At 34.7% G+C, this 21,363-nt stretch overlaps 2 protein-coding genes across 2 annotated transcripts in view; both read left to right on the plus strand.

Moving 5' to 3' along the window:
- Window positions 1-1,172, plus strand: part of LOC136028767 (elongation factor 1-gamma) — a 30,920-nt gene extending 29,748 nt beyond the window's left edge. The window contains exon 9 of the mRNA XM_065706668.1: window positions 938-1,172. Coding sequence (XP_065562740.1) covers window positions 938-1,093 — 156 coding nt within the window. The 3' untranslated portion in view covers window positions 1,094-1,172. The remainder of the gene's footprint in view (window positions 1-937) is intronic.
- Window positions 1,173-3,728: 2,556 nt separating this feature from the next.
- The window catches only part of LOC136028667 (elongation factor 1-gamma-like), a 100,431-nt gene continuing 82,796 nt past the window's right edge, over window positions 3,729-21,363 (plus strand). The window contains exon 1 of the mRNA XM_065706494.1: window positions 3,729-3,741. Within this exon, the coding sequence (XP_065562566.1) occupies window positions 3,729-3,741 (13 nt within the window). The remainder of the gene's footprint in view (window positions 3,742-21,363) is intronic.

Here is a 21,363-nt window from a genome sequence, read left to right on the forward strand (position 1 = left end):
TGAATACCTCGTGACGATGCGATTTAAAAGAGTATGGACGAATAGAAGCTGAAAAGCAGTAGGTGCTGCTAAATCAAGGGTTGAAATTATTAAGAAAAATTAACCTAGTTTGAACTAGACGTTTGGAGACAAAATAAATGTGAAAGAAAATAATAAGATATACTTTGAAAGTAAAGGGTAAGGTGGCCACTGGGAATAAAGTATACGTTGTGTTATAAAAAGTCGGATTCTTTGTTCTATTCAAAAATTTTGGATCCAGTAACTCAAAGTCGTTATTTTAAGCACATATCTTACGATTATTAAGGATTGATGCATCCAAGAACAGATTTATATCAAAATTATTCTTGAAACTATTTGGGGAAAAAAAGGATATTTATTTTGAAGACAAAATAAGATAAAAGGAGGGAAACCCTATGTGTGTTGTTTTTAATTTAGGTTTAATCGAAAGTGGTTTGTACAGCTGCTTTTATCCTATCGTTTTTGTTCTATGAAAGGTTTTCTGTAAATGAGCACGGTCTATTCGTAGTGTAATTGTTTGCCTATAAGCTAGGTAAGGTTTTATTGTGTTCTGTACTTTCATTTACATTTCTGTGGTGTATTTCCGCGATACAATCACATTACTTGGTACTTCTTTAGACAAAAATAAAAATATTCCCAGACAGACAAGGAAATGCCATTCTGCATAGAGAATAAATTCGCCTTTCTGACTCTTCTTTGGTTTTCTTGTGCTAAATATTAATCCAGTAAAAAGAGCTGAATTTAGTTATTTTTGAGCCATGGCACTCTTACCAGTAAACTTTTTGTTGTACCATTGGTCTGAACTTTTAATTATATTTAAAGTTAGAAGGAAAACTTGTCCAATCGATTTTTTTTTATTTTTTTATATACGTTTGTAAACCTATTTTTGATGGTTTATCGACAAGTTTCTCGTTTTCAGTTGAGTCCCGATTGGCAGATCGACTACGAATCGTATGACTGGAAGAAACTTGACCCCGATGCGCAAGAAACAAAGGATTTAGTGACACAGTACTTCTCATGGACTGGTACGGACAAACAAGGTCGCAAGTTCAATCAAGGCAAAATCTTTAAGTAAATCAGAAGATTCAAGTTTTTGGAGGTGTTACGAAGTTTTCTATCAAATTCTTTGCTGAATAAAAGAGAGTCAATCGTTATTTTTTTTTCTTTCTTTAGAGAAAATGGGGTGATATATAATAAATAGTGAATTTCTAATTTTTAATGGTGAGAATATAAAGCAAAAGCTGAGAACTATCTTTTTCTGAAATATTGGCCATTCTGAAATCTATTCACGTGTTTGTTGGATGTAATCTATTCACCAAAGGTTAAAGAGAAGCATTCAACTTTGCACTGATAAGCATATCAGCACTTTGGGTATTTTAAATTTGTCTATTAAAGAATAAAATGAAAAAAAAAGCTTCTTTTCGAACGCTGGCTTTATTAAGGAACAAGCGCCAGGTGGCTCAGCTTAGCTAAAAAAAAAAAGTGAGAGGGGCTCTCGTTACAGCACGTAACCGAAAGACCCTTTTCGTTTAGTTGATAGTGGAATTTGTAACTCCATTCCTTCAGTTTACACCAGGAAGTGAATCTACCTAAAATCTTCGTAAGTAGACTGATCTGAAGTTTGGAAGCATAGTATTAGTACCTTAGAAGAATGCTAGTGTCGATAAAAACTTCAACGCTATCTAGCGCATGGTGACTGTTTTTTTTTAAGATAACGATAAGGGCAATTAATTTTATTTGTATAATTGGTAAAATTTGCGCTGTAATAAGTGTCAGATCTCTCTTCCTGATAGAAAAACTATCGAAAGCTTTAAAATATTTCGAGTGTTCCAGTTCTAGATGGCTTGGTGTCTTTTGTCGACAATAATGCCTGTTTCGTAAAAATCAGCGAATGTTGGGACATTACTTCGGAGTCAGCGCGCATTAAAGACTACACTGGCTGGCTTTAATACTCGTCGCGACCGTGGCCTGAATCGTCGTGGAGGTGACGTAGGACTTTACTTTCGGAACGATCTACCGTCAAAGCTGTTAAGTGATCCAATTGACTCTGATCATGAGATATTTTGGACGGAATGCAAACCGACACATTTATCAAGAAGATACTCGTGTTTGATAATCGCTTCGGTCTATTACCCTGAGAGTGCCAGAAACAGGAACGAACTTATTGAGCACATACAGTTTTTTGTACATAAAATGCGCCAAAAGTATGCCTCTTCTGCCTTTGTGATTGCTGGTGACTTTAACCAAACAAACAGTGGGTTTCCAATGTTTTGGATTTGCAGCAAGTGGTTGTAATACCGAGGACCCTACCATAATTTCGATCATTTCATAATTTTCTTTGAAGCAAATTCAGCATTCCTCAAAACCAAACAATTCGAAACTACTATACGACCGCTAAGCGACCTCAAGGGCCTAACTAAGACTCCCTGCTGCCTTCGCAGCAATGGCGATTCAGTTGCGGAACCATGTTGTCAAACTGAGCCGATGGGTGAAGGACAAAAGTATGCCCTTACCTGCAACAGATCTACACAAATGGCATTCGTTAGTAAAAAGACTTGCTGGTAAAATGACACCTAGTGACGGCGGGGTATCGAAAGAGGATGGTATGCTTCTTTTTCCTTTGTGATTGCTGGTGACTAACCAAACAAAAAAACAGTGGGTTTCTATGTTCTTGGCTACGGAAGTGAACTTTTTTGCTGGCATCTCTACCACCTTTCCGTCAATCACCAGTTCAGAAATCGAGTCTCATAAATGAAGAAGAGATTGATGATGTATGTGAAGTTTCCAACTTTGCTGTTTACAAGGAACTTCAGAAGCTGAATAGGAACTGTGCGTCCTACCATTGCGAGCTTAGTTTAAGTTTGTTAAGTGAATTCGCTATTTTCCTTCGCAAGCCACTCTCTTCTATTATTAACTAGTGTTTCCAAGAGTAGGTGTTCCCTAGTGCTTGGAAGAGAGCGGAGGTTTGCGTCATACCATAGTGAAGGGTCCAAATCTTGCGATCAACTCCGACCTATCTCAATAACCCCGAACATGTCCAAGGTGGCCGAAATGTTTATATACTGCGAGTTGATGTCAAAGGTTTCTCCTTCTGTTGATCTATATCAGTACGGATGTTTGAAAGGAAGCATCACAACTATCTACTTAATAAGAATGTACCACCCTAGTGTCGAGTGGCTTGACCGAGGAAGTGCGATTGTCAATCTTCTCCTAGTGTATTACGGAAAAGCCTTTCATCTTATTCGCCATTTCATAGCTGTGACAATTTTACGCGCAATGGGTGCACGCCAGTATATTCTCCTTTTAGTGATCGATTTTCGGCAAGACCGTTTCCAGTGCGTCTACAGCCTTTTCTCTGGAGACACCAACTCCGAATGGGCTGAATTCAAGTGTGGCGCCTCACAAGGCACAAAACTTGCAGCGCTGTTGTTTTTTGACGGATCTTTTCTTGATCCGTCAAATTTCGTTGGTTTTGCTATCGGTTTAACTGTCATAATGGTTCGACGGCTGTGCTAAAATATTAATGCTAAGCCGTTTGAAACAAATCCGTTCTTTGAATTCAAAGCTTTTTTGTAATCTTAAAATGCAATATCTGAGAAACTGATCATATTTATCTAAAGTCATCCTTTAATACATTACAAAGGACGAGAGGGCTATTCAAAACATGTGGTTCCCAAGACCCAAAGACCTGGGAGGGCATTTTTAGGGAAATGAACATAGAAGGTAAGAATTGTATTATTAATTAGGAACAACTAGCCTAGAGTTATATGGGCTAGCCTTCCGAATTTTTTTATTGGCTTCTAGAGCTTGATTTATATGTTCCTATGCCTATGCTATTTAAATATCTCATACTCGTTTCCGCGCTTCAACAACCGCAATGAACCGTTTTCGTGTAGTCAATTTTTCAATAGCTTGCTATTCGTGACTTGCGGTTTTACCTTTACTAGTGTTTCTTATAAGCCAGAACCACTCTTCATTGGTATTTCACAACTGGAAATTTTCGCTCCTAAGATAAAGCTTGCCGCAACCCCTAGAGCATTAGGTCAATTCTGTAGCAAAAAAGAATTTGTTATTTAAATAAGTTCGGTAAGTGAAACTTAATACCATCTATCAAAAACTTGTCACAATTATCTTCACAGTCATCAAGGCAGATTTAGATTTGACAGGAGGGATTGATTTTTTTGAATATAACAGTAGAAATATTTCACCTAGAATGGTAATCTAGCTATAGTGTCATGTTTTTGCCGTATTTTTGTTGAAGTACATTTAGAAATTGTGTTGGTTGTTCAGTTTTAGGCCATGATAGGTCAAAATTATCAGGGTAAATTTGCAGTTTCTAGCATGATTTAGCTAGGATCAAAGTAAATGTAACACTTGACGCCTTTATTATGCTCAATTCAAGAGTTGTTTCTTTGGCAAATTCATTTTGAGCCCTAAAGGGGCTCTAAAGAGCATATAGCCTAGTAGGCCTAACCAAAAGGGTAAAATTCTAATTTAATGACTTCTTGCTTTCTTAGACAGCGGTTAGGTTAGGAAAATGATACTTATCAGGGATAGGTCTAGAGGTTAAAGTATGTCCCAGGAAGGCATTTTGAAGTAGGGTAAGACGACCGGTACTCGGTCACTTTGTTCACTCTTCACACTTTTTGACATTCAATCTACTATAACTACTTTATTATACCACCTAGAAATTTGATTTTTCTACAGTTAAAATTGTCTCTGTTTTTTGAACAAGTAGGTCATTAATTTGAATAGTTTTGCTTATACAGCGCTACATATTTTTGAATTTAGCAAAAGCTATCAGTTCAGCTAATACTCGTCATATAGTTTCTCCTATTGACAAAGATATTACGCAATAATACAGTATCTAAGTCAGAGCCTTGCTATTTCTCGGTCACTTCCAAAAAACCCGTTTAGACATTCTTTGCTGAGATCTATGACTCAGGCCCTTTGTCTCGTTATTAGACATTTTAATGTTTTGAAATTTGTTATTTCAAATTGGATTTTCAGAGCGAAAATAGTGGATCCAGGATTTTCTTTGGGGGGATGGGGCACATAATAGGTGCTTTGATAAACTTGCGAACAAAGAAATACCTGCAATTAAAAGGGAATCTTGACAATTATGCGTCATACATAGGCCTAGGTAGTGGAAATGGTCTAAAGTGGTAAGGAGTTTGGCCTTTATTTTAATATAACCGGTTATATTTAATACATTATTTAATACAAACCGTTCAAACTGCTCAATGTATCAGCTCTTTGTCTCAATACATATTAATTTTTAAAAGGTTAATTATTTTTGGATAAATTTGAGAAATATGTTATTTTAAATTGGATTTTTAGAGAAAAAATAGTGGATTCAGGAAATTTTTTTTGGGGCGGGGGGGCGCATAATAGGCTGCTTGGATAAACAAAGAAAGGTACTACCCAAAGAAATACCCTCAATTTAAAGGGAGCCTCAACAATTGTGAGTCGTGGTAGGCAGTGGAAATGGTCGTAAATTTAATCTAAAATCGGGTGAGGGATAAAGTTCAAATAAATCTGTTGAAAGTAAGATGGTATAAAAATGTTGATACGAAAAATTAGTGACAAAGTTATTATGCAATAATACATATTCTCGTCCTGTCAGTCCCTGTTATCTTGGCTATGACTCAGGCTCTTTGTCTCGTTAATATTTAAAATCAGTATTAAAATGCGATTCTTTTGATGTAGCTATTGGTATCAAAATTCCATTTTTTAGAGTTTTGGTTTCTATTGAGCCGGGTCGCTCCTTACTACAGTTCCTTACCACAAACTGTTTGATTAGACATTTTCATGTCTTGAAATTTGCTATTTAAAATTGGATTTTCCGAGGAAAAAATAGTGGATCCAGGATTTTATTTGGAGGGGGGAGGGGGCGCATAATAGGTTGCTTGGATAAACTTGCAAACAAAGAAATACCCACAATTTAAAAATAACATCGACAATTATGCGTTGTAGGTAGGTAGTGGAAATGGTCTAAAGTACTAAAGAGTTTCGCCTTTATTTTAATGTTTTAGGATGAAAAGAGGAGGTGATATGTCATATAATGCAGGGCTTTAATTGGATGAAAATAGGCAGTAAAGTGGCCACCATTTCCTCACAAAAATTCAAAACTTAAATTAATAATTTTTGCACTTCTCATACAATTACTTTCTATTATACAAATCCCCTACAAAACAACTAGGTTATGTTGTAAAAGCCACCCCTCTTGGCAAAAAAAAAGCAACACAAAAAACCAAAACAGACTGCCAAAAAAGTAATGACAGGCCTATCAATTTCTTTTTCTCAGTGCCAAGACTCAAAAACAAAATTTTTTGACAGTAAAAAGAACTAAATATTTTCCTTTTCAGTCCCATTGTGACAGCACAATCCTGAAATATCATTTTGACAGCCTAAAGAAGTTAGGATTTTAGATTTCTCCTCCTTGTTATTATGAAATGAAGATTTTCGCCTTGCAGTTGGCTTTTGCGGTAATAGGAACAGATTCTGTTGATAAACCTAAATTTAATTAAATACTTTTTGGCGGTATGTGACATTAGTAGAATCTAACAAAGACCACAAAAAGTGACTAAAGTTTTGTTTCAAACTTTTTTTTCAAAAAGAAACGGTCTTAATATTGATAAATTTGTGAAAAACTCAACTATTAAAAATCAATTACAAAGAAAATTTACTTTCGTCCTGACCAAAACCAGAGCAAGCAGTCCCAACCACAAATTCAACACCATGTCATGGGGGTGCGCCCCTCGCCCTTATTGGATCCGCCCCTGTTCAGATTGAAAAATCTAGCTGTTATTTGAAGACTGGGCTGCTTTGAGGTGAAGATGCTTACAAGAATGAATTTCAGATGCTTAAAACAAAATTAATATATCTTAAAACCATATAACATGTATATGAAAGGGATTGTCCCTCCCTCAACGCCCCGCTCTTTATGGTTAAACTTTGTATAAGAATTCTAGCAAATTCCCCTGTTGTAAAATTTCTCATGAGAAATTTACCCCCTAGAAACTTGCCTCACATGGGAAATTCTCCCCGTGAAAAATTTCACTAGCAGAAAATCTCCCTACTCAAAAAATGTATGTATACTTACCTATAATAGACAACGTAGGCAAAAAGGCAAATTTTGTAACTTAGACCAATTCCCAGGAGGATCGGGGTATCTTGAAAGGTATAATTGTTTGGCTTTTCAACTATTCTGAACAGAATAATACTTCTATTACTAACAAATTACCGCAGCACCAAGCCGCCTTAGGTCGACACGGCTAAGCTCAGTCCTCTTCCATCCCAATCTATTCAAATCTTCCCTCTTTACACTCTCCCAGAAAATTCCCATTTCATTTAAATATGTCTTTATGAAATCTCCCACCCCACCCGCAGATGACCAGCTTTCTGTTTAGCCCTAGACGGTCGGTCAAAAATAACAATCTTCGGTAATATGTCATCCTTCTTCCGCAAAGCGTGCCCTAGCCATCTTAATCTTTCATTACAGCCATAGAAAGCAGGATAATATTCTCGAAATTTTGATTGGACCATTCTTATAAAAAAAATTCTAGGGTTGGATTTCTTCCAGAATTTTTTTTGCATAAGCTACGATTCCACCTCAAAATAGCCTACTCCTTTTGCATACTTATATTTGAAGAAATACCTGTTTTCACTTAAGTTATGACCCTTTTTAAGATCACGAGGGACCCCAATGTGTGGCAAATATTTTCGGGAAATCCCCCTCTCCCCAATGAAAAATTTCTCTCACAGAAATTTTCTCTATTGAAAATTTTATGAAGAACTTAAAGTCAAAAGTGATTGGAGATCTATGAGTCATGGAAGTAATTTCTGGGTGTAAATACTCCCCCCCCCCCCCGAACAGAAAATAGAATCATTGTTTAAACACTTTCAGAAACGCTTAGGCTTATTAGCCTATTAGGAGCAACCCCCCTATAAGGGAGCAATTTGGAGCAACCCCCCTCACATAATATGCTAATATATGTTCGTTTTAAAATCCAATGTTGGTCCTTACTTCCTTTTGAAAAAATTGTTCTCCGTTCTCTCTTTCAAATTGTAAGTTTGAATTGCAATCGCTAAAATTTAATTAATTACTCAGACAACACTAAAATTAAAAAAGATTGTTTTCAGTTGCTAGCCAGCAAAACAAATGAATTTATAATGAGATCTATAACTCAGTAGAATGAACGGGAATGACAACGAGCTATTGTTAATCTGTTTCATTTCAAGAGATCTACGATCACTTAGATAAACTTGCGAACAAAGAAATACCCGCAATTTAAAGCGAACCTCGACAATTATGCGTCGTAGGTATTGGAAATGGTCTGAAGTGCTAAACGAGTTTCGCCTTTATTTTAATGTTTTAGGATGAACAGAGGAGGTGATATGTCATATAATGCAGATCTTTAATTGGATGAAAATAGGCAGTAAAGTGGCCACCATTTCCTCACAAAAATCCAAAACTTAAATTAATAATTTTTGTACTTCTCATGCATTTACTTTCTATTATACAAATCCCCTAAAAAACAACTAGGCTCTGTTTTAAAAGCCACCACACTTCACACGAAAGCAAACCCAAAAATCCAAAACAGACTGCCAAAAAAGTAATGATAGGCCTATCAATTTCTTTGCCTCAGTGCCATAGCAAGACTCGAAAACAAATTTTTGACAATAAAAAGAAGAAAATATTTTGCTTTTCAGTCCCGTTGTGACAGCACAATCCTGAAATATCATTTTGACAGCCTAAAGAAGTTAGGATTTTAAATTTCTCCTTGTTATTACGAAATGAAGATTTTTGCCTCGCAGTTGGGTTTTGCGGTAATACGCAAAACCCGCAAATTTAATTAAAGACTTTTTGAGGGTATACAACAATAGTGAAATCTAACAGAGACCATACAAAGTGATTAATATCTTGTTTCAAACTTGTTTGCAAAAAGAAACAGTCTTAATATTGACAAATTTATGAAAAACTCAACTATTAAAAATCAATTAAAAAAAAAAATCACTTTCGTCCAGATCCAAACTAGAGCAAGCAGTTCCAACCACAGATCCAACACCATGGCATGGGGGTTGCACCCCCGTAACCTCCTTGGATCCACCCCTGTTCAGATTGAAAGATATAGCTCTCATTTGAAGACTGAGCAGCTTTGAGGCGAGGAGGCTTACATGAATAAACTTCAGAAGTTTGACTTTCTCTCAGCTCCATTTTTTAAAACAGTAAAAAAAACTTTAACGTAAAGAGTGGGGCGTTGAGCAGGGAACAGCCCCTTTCTTGTACGGAGTAATTTCTATTCGTTTTAAGTTTTAATGTCGCTCCTTACTTTCAGTTAAAAATAACTTATTTTTTATTTAATTTCTGAACGTTTTTGAATTAATGCATGTTTTGGTTTTGGCTCTCCGCACATGAATAATTAGAACAAATTTGCATATTAATTTATATTTTTGGCTAAATGATTTTCTCATAGTTTTGATTGGACTATTCTGAGAAGAAAGGAGCGGGGGAGTAGACCTAGTTACCCTCCAGTTTTTTGGTTACTTAAAAAGGCAACTAGAACTTTTAATTTTACGAACATTTTTATTAGTAAAAATATTCGTAACTTACGAATTAACTTACGAAACGAGCTTCTATATTCGTATACGTATATGAGGGGGTTCGCCCACTCGTCAATACCTCTCTCTTTACACTAAAGCTTAAATTTTGTCCCAATTCCTTAAGAATGACCCCTGAATCACAAAGGCCGTAGAATAAATAGTTGATTACTTTAGCGTAAAGAGCAAGGTATTAGGAGAAAGTGAACCCCTCATGTGCGTAATAATTTTACATTTTAAGACATTAATTAATTTTACATTATTTTGAAGTAATTAATTTTACAATTTTACATTTACATTTACAATTTAACATAAACATTTAAGTTTTAATGTTGGTCCTTACTTTCAGTTGAAACAACTTTTTCATATTTATTTTTTCTTTTTTAATGCAAAAAATCCTTCATGGAAATTTTCTTCCACCATGAAAAATTACTCCAAGGTAAGTTCGCGTGGGAGGGAGCCTAGGTGTCCTCCGATATTTTTGGTCACTTAATTCCGTTAGAATTTAATTTCCGTTAGAATGAGCCCTCTCGCAACATTCTAGGACTTCTGGGTCGATACGATCACCCCTGGGAAAAAAAAAAAAAAAAGAGAAACACGCGTCCGTGATCTGTCTTGTGGCAAAATATACAAAATTCCACATTTTGTAGGTAGGAGCTTGAAACTTCTTCTGTAGGGTTTTCTGATACGCTAAATCTGATGGTTTGATTTTCGTTAAGATTCTATGACTTTTAAGTGGTACTTCCCCCTATTTTCTAAAATAAAGTAAATTTTCTCAAACTCGTAACTTTTGATGGGTAAGTCTAAACTTGATAAAACTTATGTATTTAAAATCAGCATTAAAATGCAATTCTTTTGATGTAACTATTGTTATAAAAATTCAGTTTTTTAGTTTCGGCTACTATTTAGAGACGTATTAAAAATACATTTGTTTTTTAAGGTTTCTTTTTGCAACCCCTCCCCCCAGCAAGCCTTAAATGGTATTAAAGTTAAAATAAACCAACCCAAGTTTTTTTTTAAACTTTTAATAGACTTCTAAATTGCATTTTGAGATCCGATGACAGGTTATGGTTTTAAACCGACAAGACCGGAAAGATAACGAATAAAGTTTGTGCGTAATGTATCAAGAAATAATAAATATTAGGGTGGCATTTCGGGTTTGGTCAAAGCACCTGCTATTGAAAGTTGTGAGAGAATTAATAGTAGATCTGAAAACGCTTTGACTGTGTAATTGTTTTGAATATGGGAAGCAATTAATTTTGGGTTTACTCCCAAAGCAGTTAATTTACGTGCACGGAATAGTTCGTACAGTCGAGAAAATACTAGGGAAATTATTGAAGAAAAATTATCGTTAATACAAGAAAGTTAGAGAGATCTGGAGTGCGTGTTGATGGGGGATTTTAATGCGAATACCGGTATGGAGGCTGAGATCTTAGATGTGTTGATCCCAGATTTAGGTGATTTTGTCCCAATTTGTTGTAGAATACCACGAAGTAACAAGGATGAAAAAACAAAAATAAATATATGGTGAAGAAAGCTCCTGGCGCTTTGTGGGGAACATGATCTGATGATTACTTGCCTTTCGGGAAAAACTCCTAGTGTTGTAGATTATGCGCTAATTAAAACGCAATTTGTACCTGAATCGATTAATATGGGAACATTAGCTTTAGTTAGATCTGATCGTAGAGCTATTAAGCTTCAGCTGAAGGTTGGGCAGTTACAGGACCGCGTCCCACGAGTAAGAAATTTCTACAGTGTGGGGTTTAGAAAAGTAGGTTTAGAAAAACGAATTAGAAATTATTTAACAGATAAGATATTGAGGCATTTAAAACAGAGCTCTTGGAATCGCATGTAAAAAATAAGTTGAAAGCGTTAGAGGACAATGAAAAAGATGCACATGGTGTAATTATGCAGTTAAATGAAATAAATGAGCAGTTGTGTAGAGTCGTGTGGCCTGCCAAAAAAATATAAAAAAGAATGAGCCATATTTTGATTTGAATTGCAAGTTAATTAAATTAAAAAAAAACTATTTTTTAGTAACTGAAAGTAAGGAGCCACATTAAAAGTTAAAACGAGCAGAAATTAGTCCGTGAATAACAGGGGCTGTTCCCTTCTCAACGCCCCGCTCTTTACGCTAAAGTTTGACTCTTTCTCTCAATTCTGCTTTATTAAACAGTAAAAAACTTTAGCGTAAAGAGCGGGGCGTTGAGGAGGAAAAGTCCCTTTCATATACGGAGTAATTTCTGTTCGTTTTAAGTTTTAATGTCGATCCTTACTTACCGTTACAAAAACTTGTTTTTTTGTATTTAATTTCTGGACGTTTTTGAATTAATGCATTTTTTGATCTTGGCTCTCCGCACATAAATAATTAAAACGAAATTTGCATATTAATTAATTGCAATTAATCGGAAGATTTTGAGAAAAAAGAAGCGAAGGAGAAGGCCTAGTTGCCCTCCAAGTTTTTGACTACTCAAAAAAGCAACTAGAACTTTTAATTTTTTACAAACGTTTTCATTGGTAAAAAATATACGTAACTTACGAATTAACTTACGTAACAAACTTCTATATTCGTATGTTTTAATTGCGTATATGAGGGGGTTCAACACTCGTCGATACCTCGCTCTTTACACTAAAGCTTAGATTGTGTCCCAATTCCTTAAGAATGACCTCTGAAACACAAAGGCCGTAGAATAAATAGTTGAAATTACTAAAAATACTTTAGCGGAAAGAGTGAGGTATAACGAGGTTTTAATGCTGCTCCTTATAGACATATCTTTGCATGAGCCCCTCAACGAAATACAAAGTGATGAAATAATGCATGCAAAATTCAAAGGTGAAAAGTACAATATATGGAAAACAACCGACATTGCTACAAAGTACCCTTTGCTCTGGGATAAAGCGCAGGTTCTACGTTATTGCTTTTCCTACGTCTTATCTTGTTGAAGCGGCATTTAGTCGTGTTTCTCAAATGTTATCAAAAGATCGCAATAGACTTGACATTGTGAAAAAGGGTGATCTTCGACTATCATTAACATCAATATAACCAAATATAAATAAACTCGCCGAGAAGAATCGACCACTGGGATCTCATTGAACATTAAATTAAAAAAAAAAAAGTTTATTGTAACGGTAAGTAAGGAGAGACATTAAAACTTAAAACGAACAGAAATTACTCCGCATATGAAAGGGCTTTTTCTCCTCAATGCCTCGCTCTTTACGCTGAAGTTTGACCCTTTCTCTTAACTCTACTTTTTAAAACAGTAAGAAACCTTAGCGTAAAGAGCGGGGCGTTGAGGAGGAAAAGTCCCTTTCATATACGGAGTAATTTCTGTTCGTTTTAAGTTTTAATGTCGCTCCTTACTTTCATTTAAAAAAACTATTTTTTTTTATTTAATTTCTGAAAGTTTTGAATTGATGCATGTCTGAATTTGGCTCTCCATACATAAATTATTAAAATATAATTTGCATATTAATTTTTTTTTTGCTAAATGGCTTTCTCTTAGTTTTGATCAGACGATTTTGACAAATGAGGGGTGGGGAAGGAGGCCTAGTTGCCCTCCAATTTTTCGGTTACTTAAAAAAGCAACTAGAACTTTTAATTTTTAACGAACGTTTTTATTTGTAAAACATATACGTAACTTAAAAATTAACTTACGTAACAAACTTTTATATTCTTATATTTTTGATTATATATATGAGGGGATTTGTCCCCTCGTTAATACCTCGCTCTTCACACTAAATCTTAAGTTTTGTCCCAATTCTTTAAGAATAACCCCTGAATCAGAAAGGCCGTAGAATAAATAGTTGAAATTACTAAAAATAATTTAGCATAAAGAGCGAAGTATTTATCTCCTCCTAAATACCTCGCTCTTTGTGCTAAAGTATTTTTAGAACCCCTAATATGCGTAATAATCTCTGTTCGTTTTAAGTTTTAATGCTTCTCCTTACTTTCAATTGAAAAAAATTTTTCATGTTTATATTTTCATTGTTGTTTTTTTTAATAGTAATGCTAGAAAATAATGCGCCATTTTCATTGAATTTCTCTTCCCCAATGAAATATTCCTCCAAGGAAAGATCCTCCTATATAGCCCCCTCCCCTGAACCCCACACCCAAACCAAAAAAATTCCCCTGAAAATGTCGGTACACTTCCCAATAACCATTACTGTATGTAAACATTGGTCAAAGTTTGTAACTTGCAGCCCCTCCCCAAAGACGTAGATATGGTAAGTCATCCCCAAAGACATAGTTATTATGGTTTTCGACTATGCGGAACAAAATGGCTATCTCAAAATTTTTATCCGTTGACTTTGGGAGAAAAATGAGCGTGGAAGGGGGCCTAGATTCCCTCCGATTTTTTTTTGGTTACTTAAAAAGTAACCAAAAATGTTTTTTTTTAAATAATGCTGTAAAATCCAGCAACTCTTCATGAAAATGTTCTTCCCTGTGGTAAATTTACCCATAGAAACATCCTCTCACGTATCCCACTTCCCCTGACCATAAAATTTTTTATACATTAAACGTTGGATCTCACACGTTTTATACTTTAAACGTCTTTGTGTTGGAGAAATTTTTAGAGGGAGGGGACTGTTTTTCTAACTTGTTTTTCTAAGAAAATTTTTTTTCTAGCTTGTAAAAATGAATAGAAAAATATACATATATATATATATATATATATATATATATATATATATATATATATATATATATATATATATATATATATATATATATATATATATATATATATATATATATATATATATATATATATATATATATATATATATATATATATATATATATATATATATATATATATATATATATATATATATATATATATATATATATATATATATATATATATATATATATATATATATATATATATATATATATATATATATATATATATATATATATATCGGATTTTCTGATTTTCCGATTTCCAGAAAATATTTGTCGCACGTTGGGATCCCTCATGATCTTATAAAGGATCACAACTTAAGTGAAAACAGATCTTTCTTCAAATATAAGTATGCTACAAGAGTAGCCTATGTTTGAGTTGGAATCGTAGCCTATGCAAAAAAAAATATGGAAGGAATTAACAGCTAGAATTTTTTTTTATCAGAATGTTTCAATCCAAAATTTGAGATAGCATCCTGCTTTCTATGGCTGTAATGAGAGAAAGGTTAAGATGGCTAGGGCACGCTTTGTGGAAAAAGGATGAATTATTCCCAAATACAGTCCTTTTTGGCTGGCCGTCTAGGGCTAAACAGAAAGCTGGTCATCCGCGGTTGGTGTGGGAGGATTTCATGAAGAAATATGGGGATTCATGGGGAATATGGGGAGGATTTATATATATATATATATATATATAGAATCAGTGATTATTATATAGAATCAAGTGTATATATAGAATCAGTGATTAATCTATTATATCCCACTGAAAGGGAAATTTTAGGGTTAACAGTGCGATATGGGTGTTGCAGGGGGTATTTCTCCTAATGTAAAAACGTAGATTTTAATGAAAAATAATAGTTTACAAAATTGATCCATAAAAGCTGTACTTTATCCTGAAAAGGGGGGATAAACGCCCTAGTATCAAGGATAATTCTATTTTGCCGTGGAAAGCAAACTCTCTTTACAGAAAAACAACAACAGTACAATTGCTAATTACTTCAAAGAGGGTAAAAAGTTGGACAGAAAACGTATTAATAATTGGGCAGTGACTTGACCGGATAATTGCATGCTGTAAAATCCCCCAAAAAAGGCTTCACAAATGTATCTAATTCTTAATAAACGTCCTATTTTTGCCAGAAATCCCAAGAAACCATTGGGAAATTAAAAATTTCACAAAGTTTCAGGCTAAACAAATGAATTTCAATTGAAAAGATGTTGTAATTGGGAAACGATTGTCCTTTCAATGTTGGGAGAAATTTCGCAACGTGCATTCAATTCAGAATTTCTATCACTGATGAAGTACAATTGTAAAAATTTATGATTCTCGCCTGAGAATGGTAGAAGAGACCCTGCTCTATGATAAATTTGCCCTTTTACTTTGAAAGTAGACATAAATTGATCTGGATTTTCAATTTGGGCTCCAAACGACGTCATTTGGAAACATGAGTTGTATTTTCTGATTCATTTATATTCCTTATGTCCCGGTGTCCCGGTCGTCATTTATATCCCCCTGTTTTATATCCCGCTTATTTTTCAGTTTTTTCCTTTTTTTAGTTTTTTTTTTTACTTTTTTAGTTCTTTTAGTTTTTACGTTTTTTGTTTTTTTTAGTTTTTTAGATGATTTTTTTTTTTAGTTTTTTACCTTTTTTTCTTTTTAGTTTTTATTGGTTTTTACCTTTTTTTAGCTTTTTATCTTTTTTATTTTTTTTTATTTTTATTTTTAATTTTATTAGTATTCTTTTTCTCTTCTATTTTTCATTTTTCCTTTTTTTTAGTTTTTTTTAGTTTTTAGTTTTTTAAGTTTTTTCCTTTTTTTAGTTTCTTTAGTTTTTTTAATTTTTCGGCTTTTTTATTTTTTTATTAGTTTTTAGTTTTTTTTTGTAGTTTTTGCCTTTTTTTAGTTTTTTCAGTTTTTTCTTTAGTTTTTAGTTTTTTACCTTTTTTAGCCTAACCAGGATTTGAACCTGGGACCTTCATTCTCCGTTCTGACACCCTCTCTCACCGAGTGACTATTCCAGCATGTTCATTTTGGTGTTTTAAATGGTATATTATTAACCAAATTAATGTGTTTTACAATATATTAAGCATCGTCATAACAAAAATGACGGCAACTAATTTCATGACGTCAGCCGAAACATGACGTCACCTGATCCACAGATCCACAGACCCACAGACAGACAGACAACTTATTTTTATATAGATATATATATATATATATATATATATATATATATATATATATATATATATATATATGTTTTTAACTACGTAAAACATGCGAATATACTACATTCTTCGCTGTCTCATTGTCTATGTATATAAATAGATTTGTCATTTGTGTCCCGGTCTGTAATTTCTATTCGAACAATCCCTGTGTCCCGGTCGTCATTTATATATCCCGCCTGTGCCCCCGGCGTCCTCGTTGTAGTTGTGTCCCTGTGTCCCGGTCGTCATTTATATTCCCTGTGTCCCGGTCGTCATTTGTGTCCCGGTGTCCCGGTATGTAATTTCATCAGTTGACAAACATGACGTCATTCGACAAACAACTTCATGACGCATACAGCTCAATCCTTAAAATGACGTCAGTCGACAAACATGACGTCAGTCAACACACAAACATGACGTCACCCGACAGACAGACCCACACATCCACAGACAACTTATTTATATATATATAGAAGATATACAACTTATTTATATATATATATATATATATATATATATATATATATATATATATATATATATATATATATATATATATACATATATATATATATATATACATATATATATATATATATATATATACACATATATATATATATATATATATATATATATATATATATATATATATATATATATATATATATATATATATATGTGTGTGTAAAAATAAGTTGTCTGTGTGTCTGTCGAGTGACGTCATGTTTGTGTGTCGACTGACGAAATTACAGACCGGGACATCGGGACACAAATGACGACCGGGACACTCAAAGAGAAAGCGACCGGGACACAAAGAATGTTCGATTAGCAATCACCATCAACAAAGCACCGGGACACAAATGACGACCGGGACACAGGGAATATAAATGAGGACCAGGACACTCAAAGAGAAATTACAGATCGGGACACCGGAACACAAATGACGACCGGGACGCAGGGAATATAAATGACGACCGCGACACTCAAAGAGCCATCAACAAAGCACAGGGACACAAATGACGACCGGGACACAGGGAATATAAATGACGACCAGGACACTCAAAGAGAAATTACAGACCGGGACACTGGAACACAAATAACAACCGGGACACAGGGAATATAAATGACGACCGCGACACTCAAAGAGCCATCAACAAAGCACCGGGACACAAATGACGACCGGGACACAGGGAATATAAATGAAGACCAGGACGCTCAAAGAGAAATTACAGACCGGGACACTGGAACACAAATGACAACCGGGACACAGGGAATATAAATGACGACTGCGACACTCAAAGAGAAATTACAGACTGGGACACAAATGACGACCGGGACACAGGGAAACAACTACAACGGGGACGCCGGGGGGCACAGGGGGATATATAAATGACGACGGGGACACAGGGAATGTTCGATTAGCAATCACCATCAACAAAGCTCAAGGGCAATCATTAGAATAATGAGGTATAGATCTGAATGCAGATTGTTTTTCCCATGGACAATTATATGTTGCATATTCAAGAGTCGGTAAACCTGACAATCTATTTATATGCACAGACAATGGGACAGCCAAGAATGTTGTATATTCGCAAGTTTTGTGTAGTTAAAAATATATATATATATATATATATATATATATATATATATATATATATATATATATATATATATATATATATATATATATATATATATATATATATATATATATATCTATATATATAAAAATAAGTTGTCTGTCTGTGGATCTGTCAGGTGACGTCATGTTTCTGTGTCGACTGACGTCATGTTTTCGACTGACGAAATTACAGACCGGGACATCGGGACACAAATGACGACCGGGACACCGGCACATGGGAATATAAATGACGACCGGGACACAAGGAATGTTCGATTAGCAATCACCATCAACAAATCACCGGGACACAAATGACGACCGAGCCACAGGGAGTATAAATGACGACCAGGACATAAGTAAAAAAAAATAAAAAATAAAAAAAGTTAAAAACTACAAAAAAAGAAAAAGAAAAAAAACTAAAAACTAATAAAAAACTAAAAAGCTAAAAAGCTAAAAAAAAACTAAAAAAGAAAATAAAATGAAAAAGGAAAAAAAAATGAAAAATAAAGGAGAAAAACAAAACTAAAAAAAAAAAAAAAAAAAACTAAAAAAAGGTAAAAAACTAAACCTAAAAAAAGACCAATTCAAAAACGAATGTATATACAGACCGACACAAATGACGACCGGGACACCGGGACATGACGACCAGGACACAGGGACACAACTACAACAGGGACGCCGGGGGGCTCAGGGGGATATATAAATGACGATGGCGACACAGGGAATCGTCGATTAGCAATCACCATCAACAAAGCTCAAGGGCAATCATTAGAATCATGAGGTATAGATCTGAATACGGATTGTTTTCCCATGGACCATTATATGTTGCATGTTCAAGAGTCTTTAAACCTGACATTCTATTTATATGCACAGACAATGGGACAGCAAAGAATGTTGTATATTCGTAAGTTTTACGTAGTTAAATATATATATATATATATATATATATATATATATATATATATATATATATATATATATATATATATATATATATATATCTATATATATATAAAAATAAGTTGTCTGTCTGTGGATCTGTGGATCAGGTGACGTCATGTTTCTGTGTCGGCTGACGTCATGAAATTAGTTGTCGTCATTTTTGCTTTGACGGTGACATCATTCAAGATATTTAAGACATGCGTTCACGGAAAAATGTTTAATTGTAAAATGACTGAAGAACCTACAATGGCAACAGCCGATGAAGCTGCTCAAAGAGTCTATGCCAAAAAACTTGCTGCTGATAGAGAAAGTAAGAAAAGAAAGCGTGCCGAGGAATCACAAGAACAGCAAGAAAACAGGCTTGCAGCTGATAGAGAAAGTAAGAAAAGAAAGCGTGCCGAGGAATCACAAGAACAGCAAGAAAACAGGCTTGCGGCTAAAGAACGCAAAACCGCGCAGTTAGATGAAAATCCACCTGGAAAGCGAGAGTCAAAACATATCAAAACTGAAAATGATAGCGATGATGATTCGGTTTGGGATTTTGACTTGGATAAGGTCATCAATGCCTACCAGATTTAAGTTAAAAAACAAAGGTTCGGCGATATGTACTTCATAGTGACGCTGAAAAATAAAGAAGAAAAAAAAACTGAAAAAATGTAAAAAAACTAAAAAGAAAAAACACTCAAAGATAAATTACAGACCGGGACACAAATGACGACCGACACAGAGGGAATATAAATGAAGACCGGGAACCTCAAAGAAAAATTACAGACTGGGACACCCGGACACAAATCACGACCGGGAATATAAATGACGACCGGGACACAGGGACACAACTACAACGGGGACGCCGGGGGCACAGGCGGGATATATAATTGACGACTGAGACACAGGGATTGTTTGAATAGAAATTACAGACCGGGACACCGGGACACAAATGACGACCGGGATACTGGGACACAGGGAATATAAATGCTATTTATATGCACAGACAATGGGACAGCGAAGAATGTTGTATATTCGCATGTTTTACGTAGTTAAAAATATATATTTATATCTATCTCTATTCACAGGTGGGACACAGGATATAAATGACGACCGGGACACTCAAAGAGAAATTACAGACTGGGACACTCAAAGATAAATTACAGACCGGGACACAAATGACGACTGGGACACAGGGAATATAAATGACGACCGGGACACAGGGACACAACTACAAGGGGGGTGCCGGGGGCACAGGGGGATATATAAATGACGATGGGAACACAGGGTATTATGTTGCATGTTCAAGAGTCGGTAAACCTGACAATCTATTTATATGCACAGACAATATATATATATATATATATATATATATATATATATATATATATATATATATATATATATATATATATATATATATATATATATATATATATATATATATATATATATATATATATATATATATGTATATATATATATATATATATATATACATATATATATATATATATATATATATATATATATATATATATATATATATATCTTTCTATATTCACTGGTGGGACACAGGGATACAACTACAATGGTGCGTAACGACTTACGCGCGCGGGGGGCTTGGGGGGGGGCGAAGCGCCCCCACCAACTAGGTATGCACCGAGAGCTAGGTGGCTTCGCCGCCGGCACTCGGCACATAGTATGCTTCTATATATTGATTCTCACTGTCGCTTGTTTTTTAAACACAGACATTTTGTGGCTTATCTTTATGTCATGATGTCCAAATGGGCCTTAAATTAGAAGTATTGCCTTTACAAAATTATGTTTCTTTTTATTTGGCCTTAAACTTCTGCCTCGGCTTGTCTTTTGTCGTTATGAAAGACATATCGCCGAACCTTTGTCTCTTTTAATTGGTCAGGTGGTGGGACAAGAACTTTTTTCGCTTCCAACGATTTGTATAGTCCAGGTTTTTGACATCAAAGGTATGGTAGGCATTGATGTCCTTATGTCCTTATTGATGACTCCATGTCAAATCCCATACCCAATCATAATCGCTATCATTTTCGATTTTGACACGTTTTAATATCGCTGTCCAGATTGATTTTCATTGACTCACTGATATTTTCGGTGGTTCCTGTTTTCTAATCGCGTGTGTCTTTGCTCTTCATTTTCATTTTTGACTTGGTCACGTGCGGGGTGTTGCATGTCTTCTAACTGCACGTGTCTTTGCTCTTCATTTTCAGTTTTGACTCGCTCACATGCTCGGTGTCGCATGTCTTCTAGCCCTTTTGTCTTTGGT

This window comes from Artemia franciscana, chromosome 7, assembly GCF_032884065.1.
Source record: "Artemia franciscana chromosome 7, ASM3288406v1, whole genome shotgun sequence".
Classification (NCBI taxonomy): domain Eukaryota; kingdom Metazoa; phylum Arthropoda; class Branchiopoda; order Anostraca; family Artemiidae; genus Artemia; species Artemia franciscana.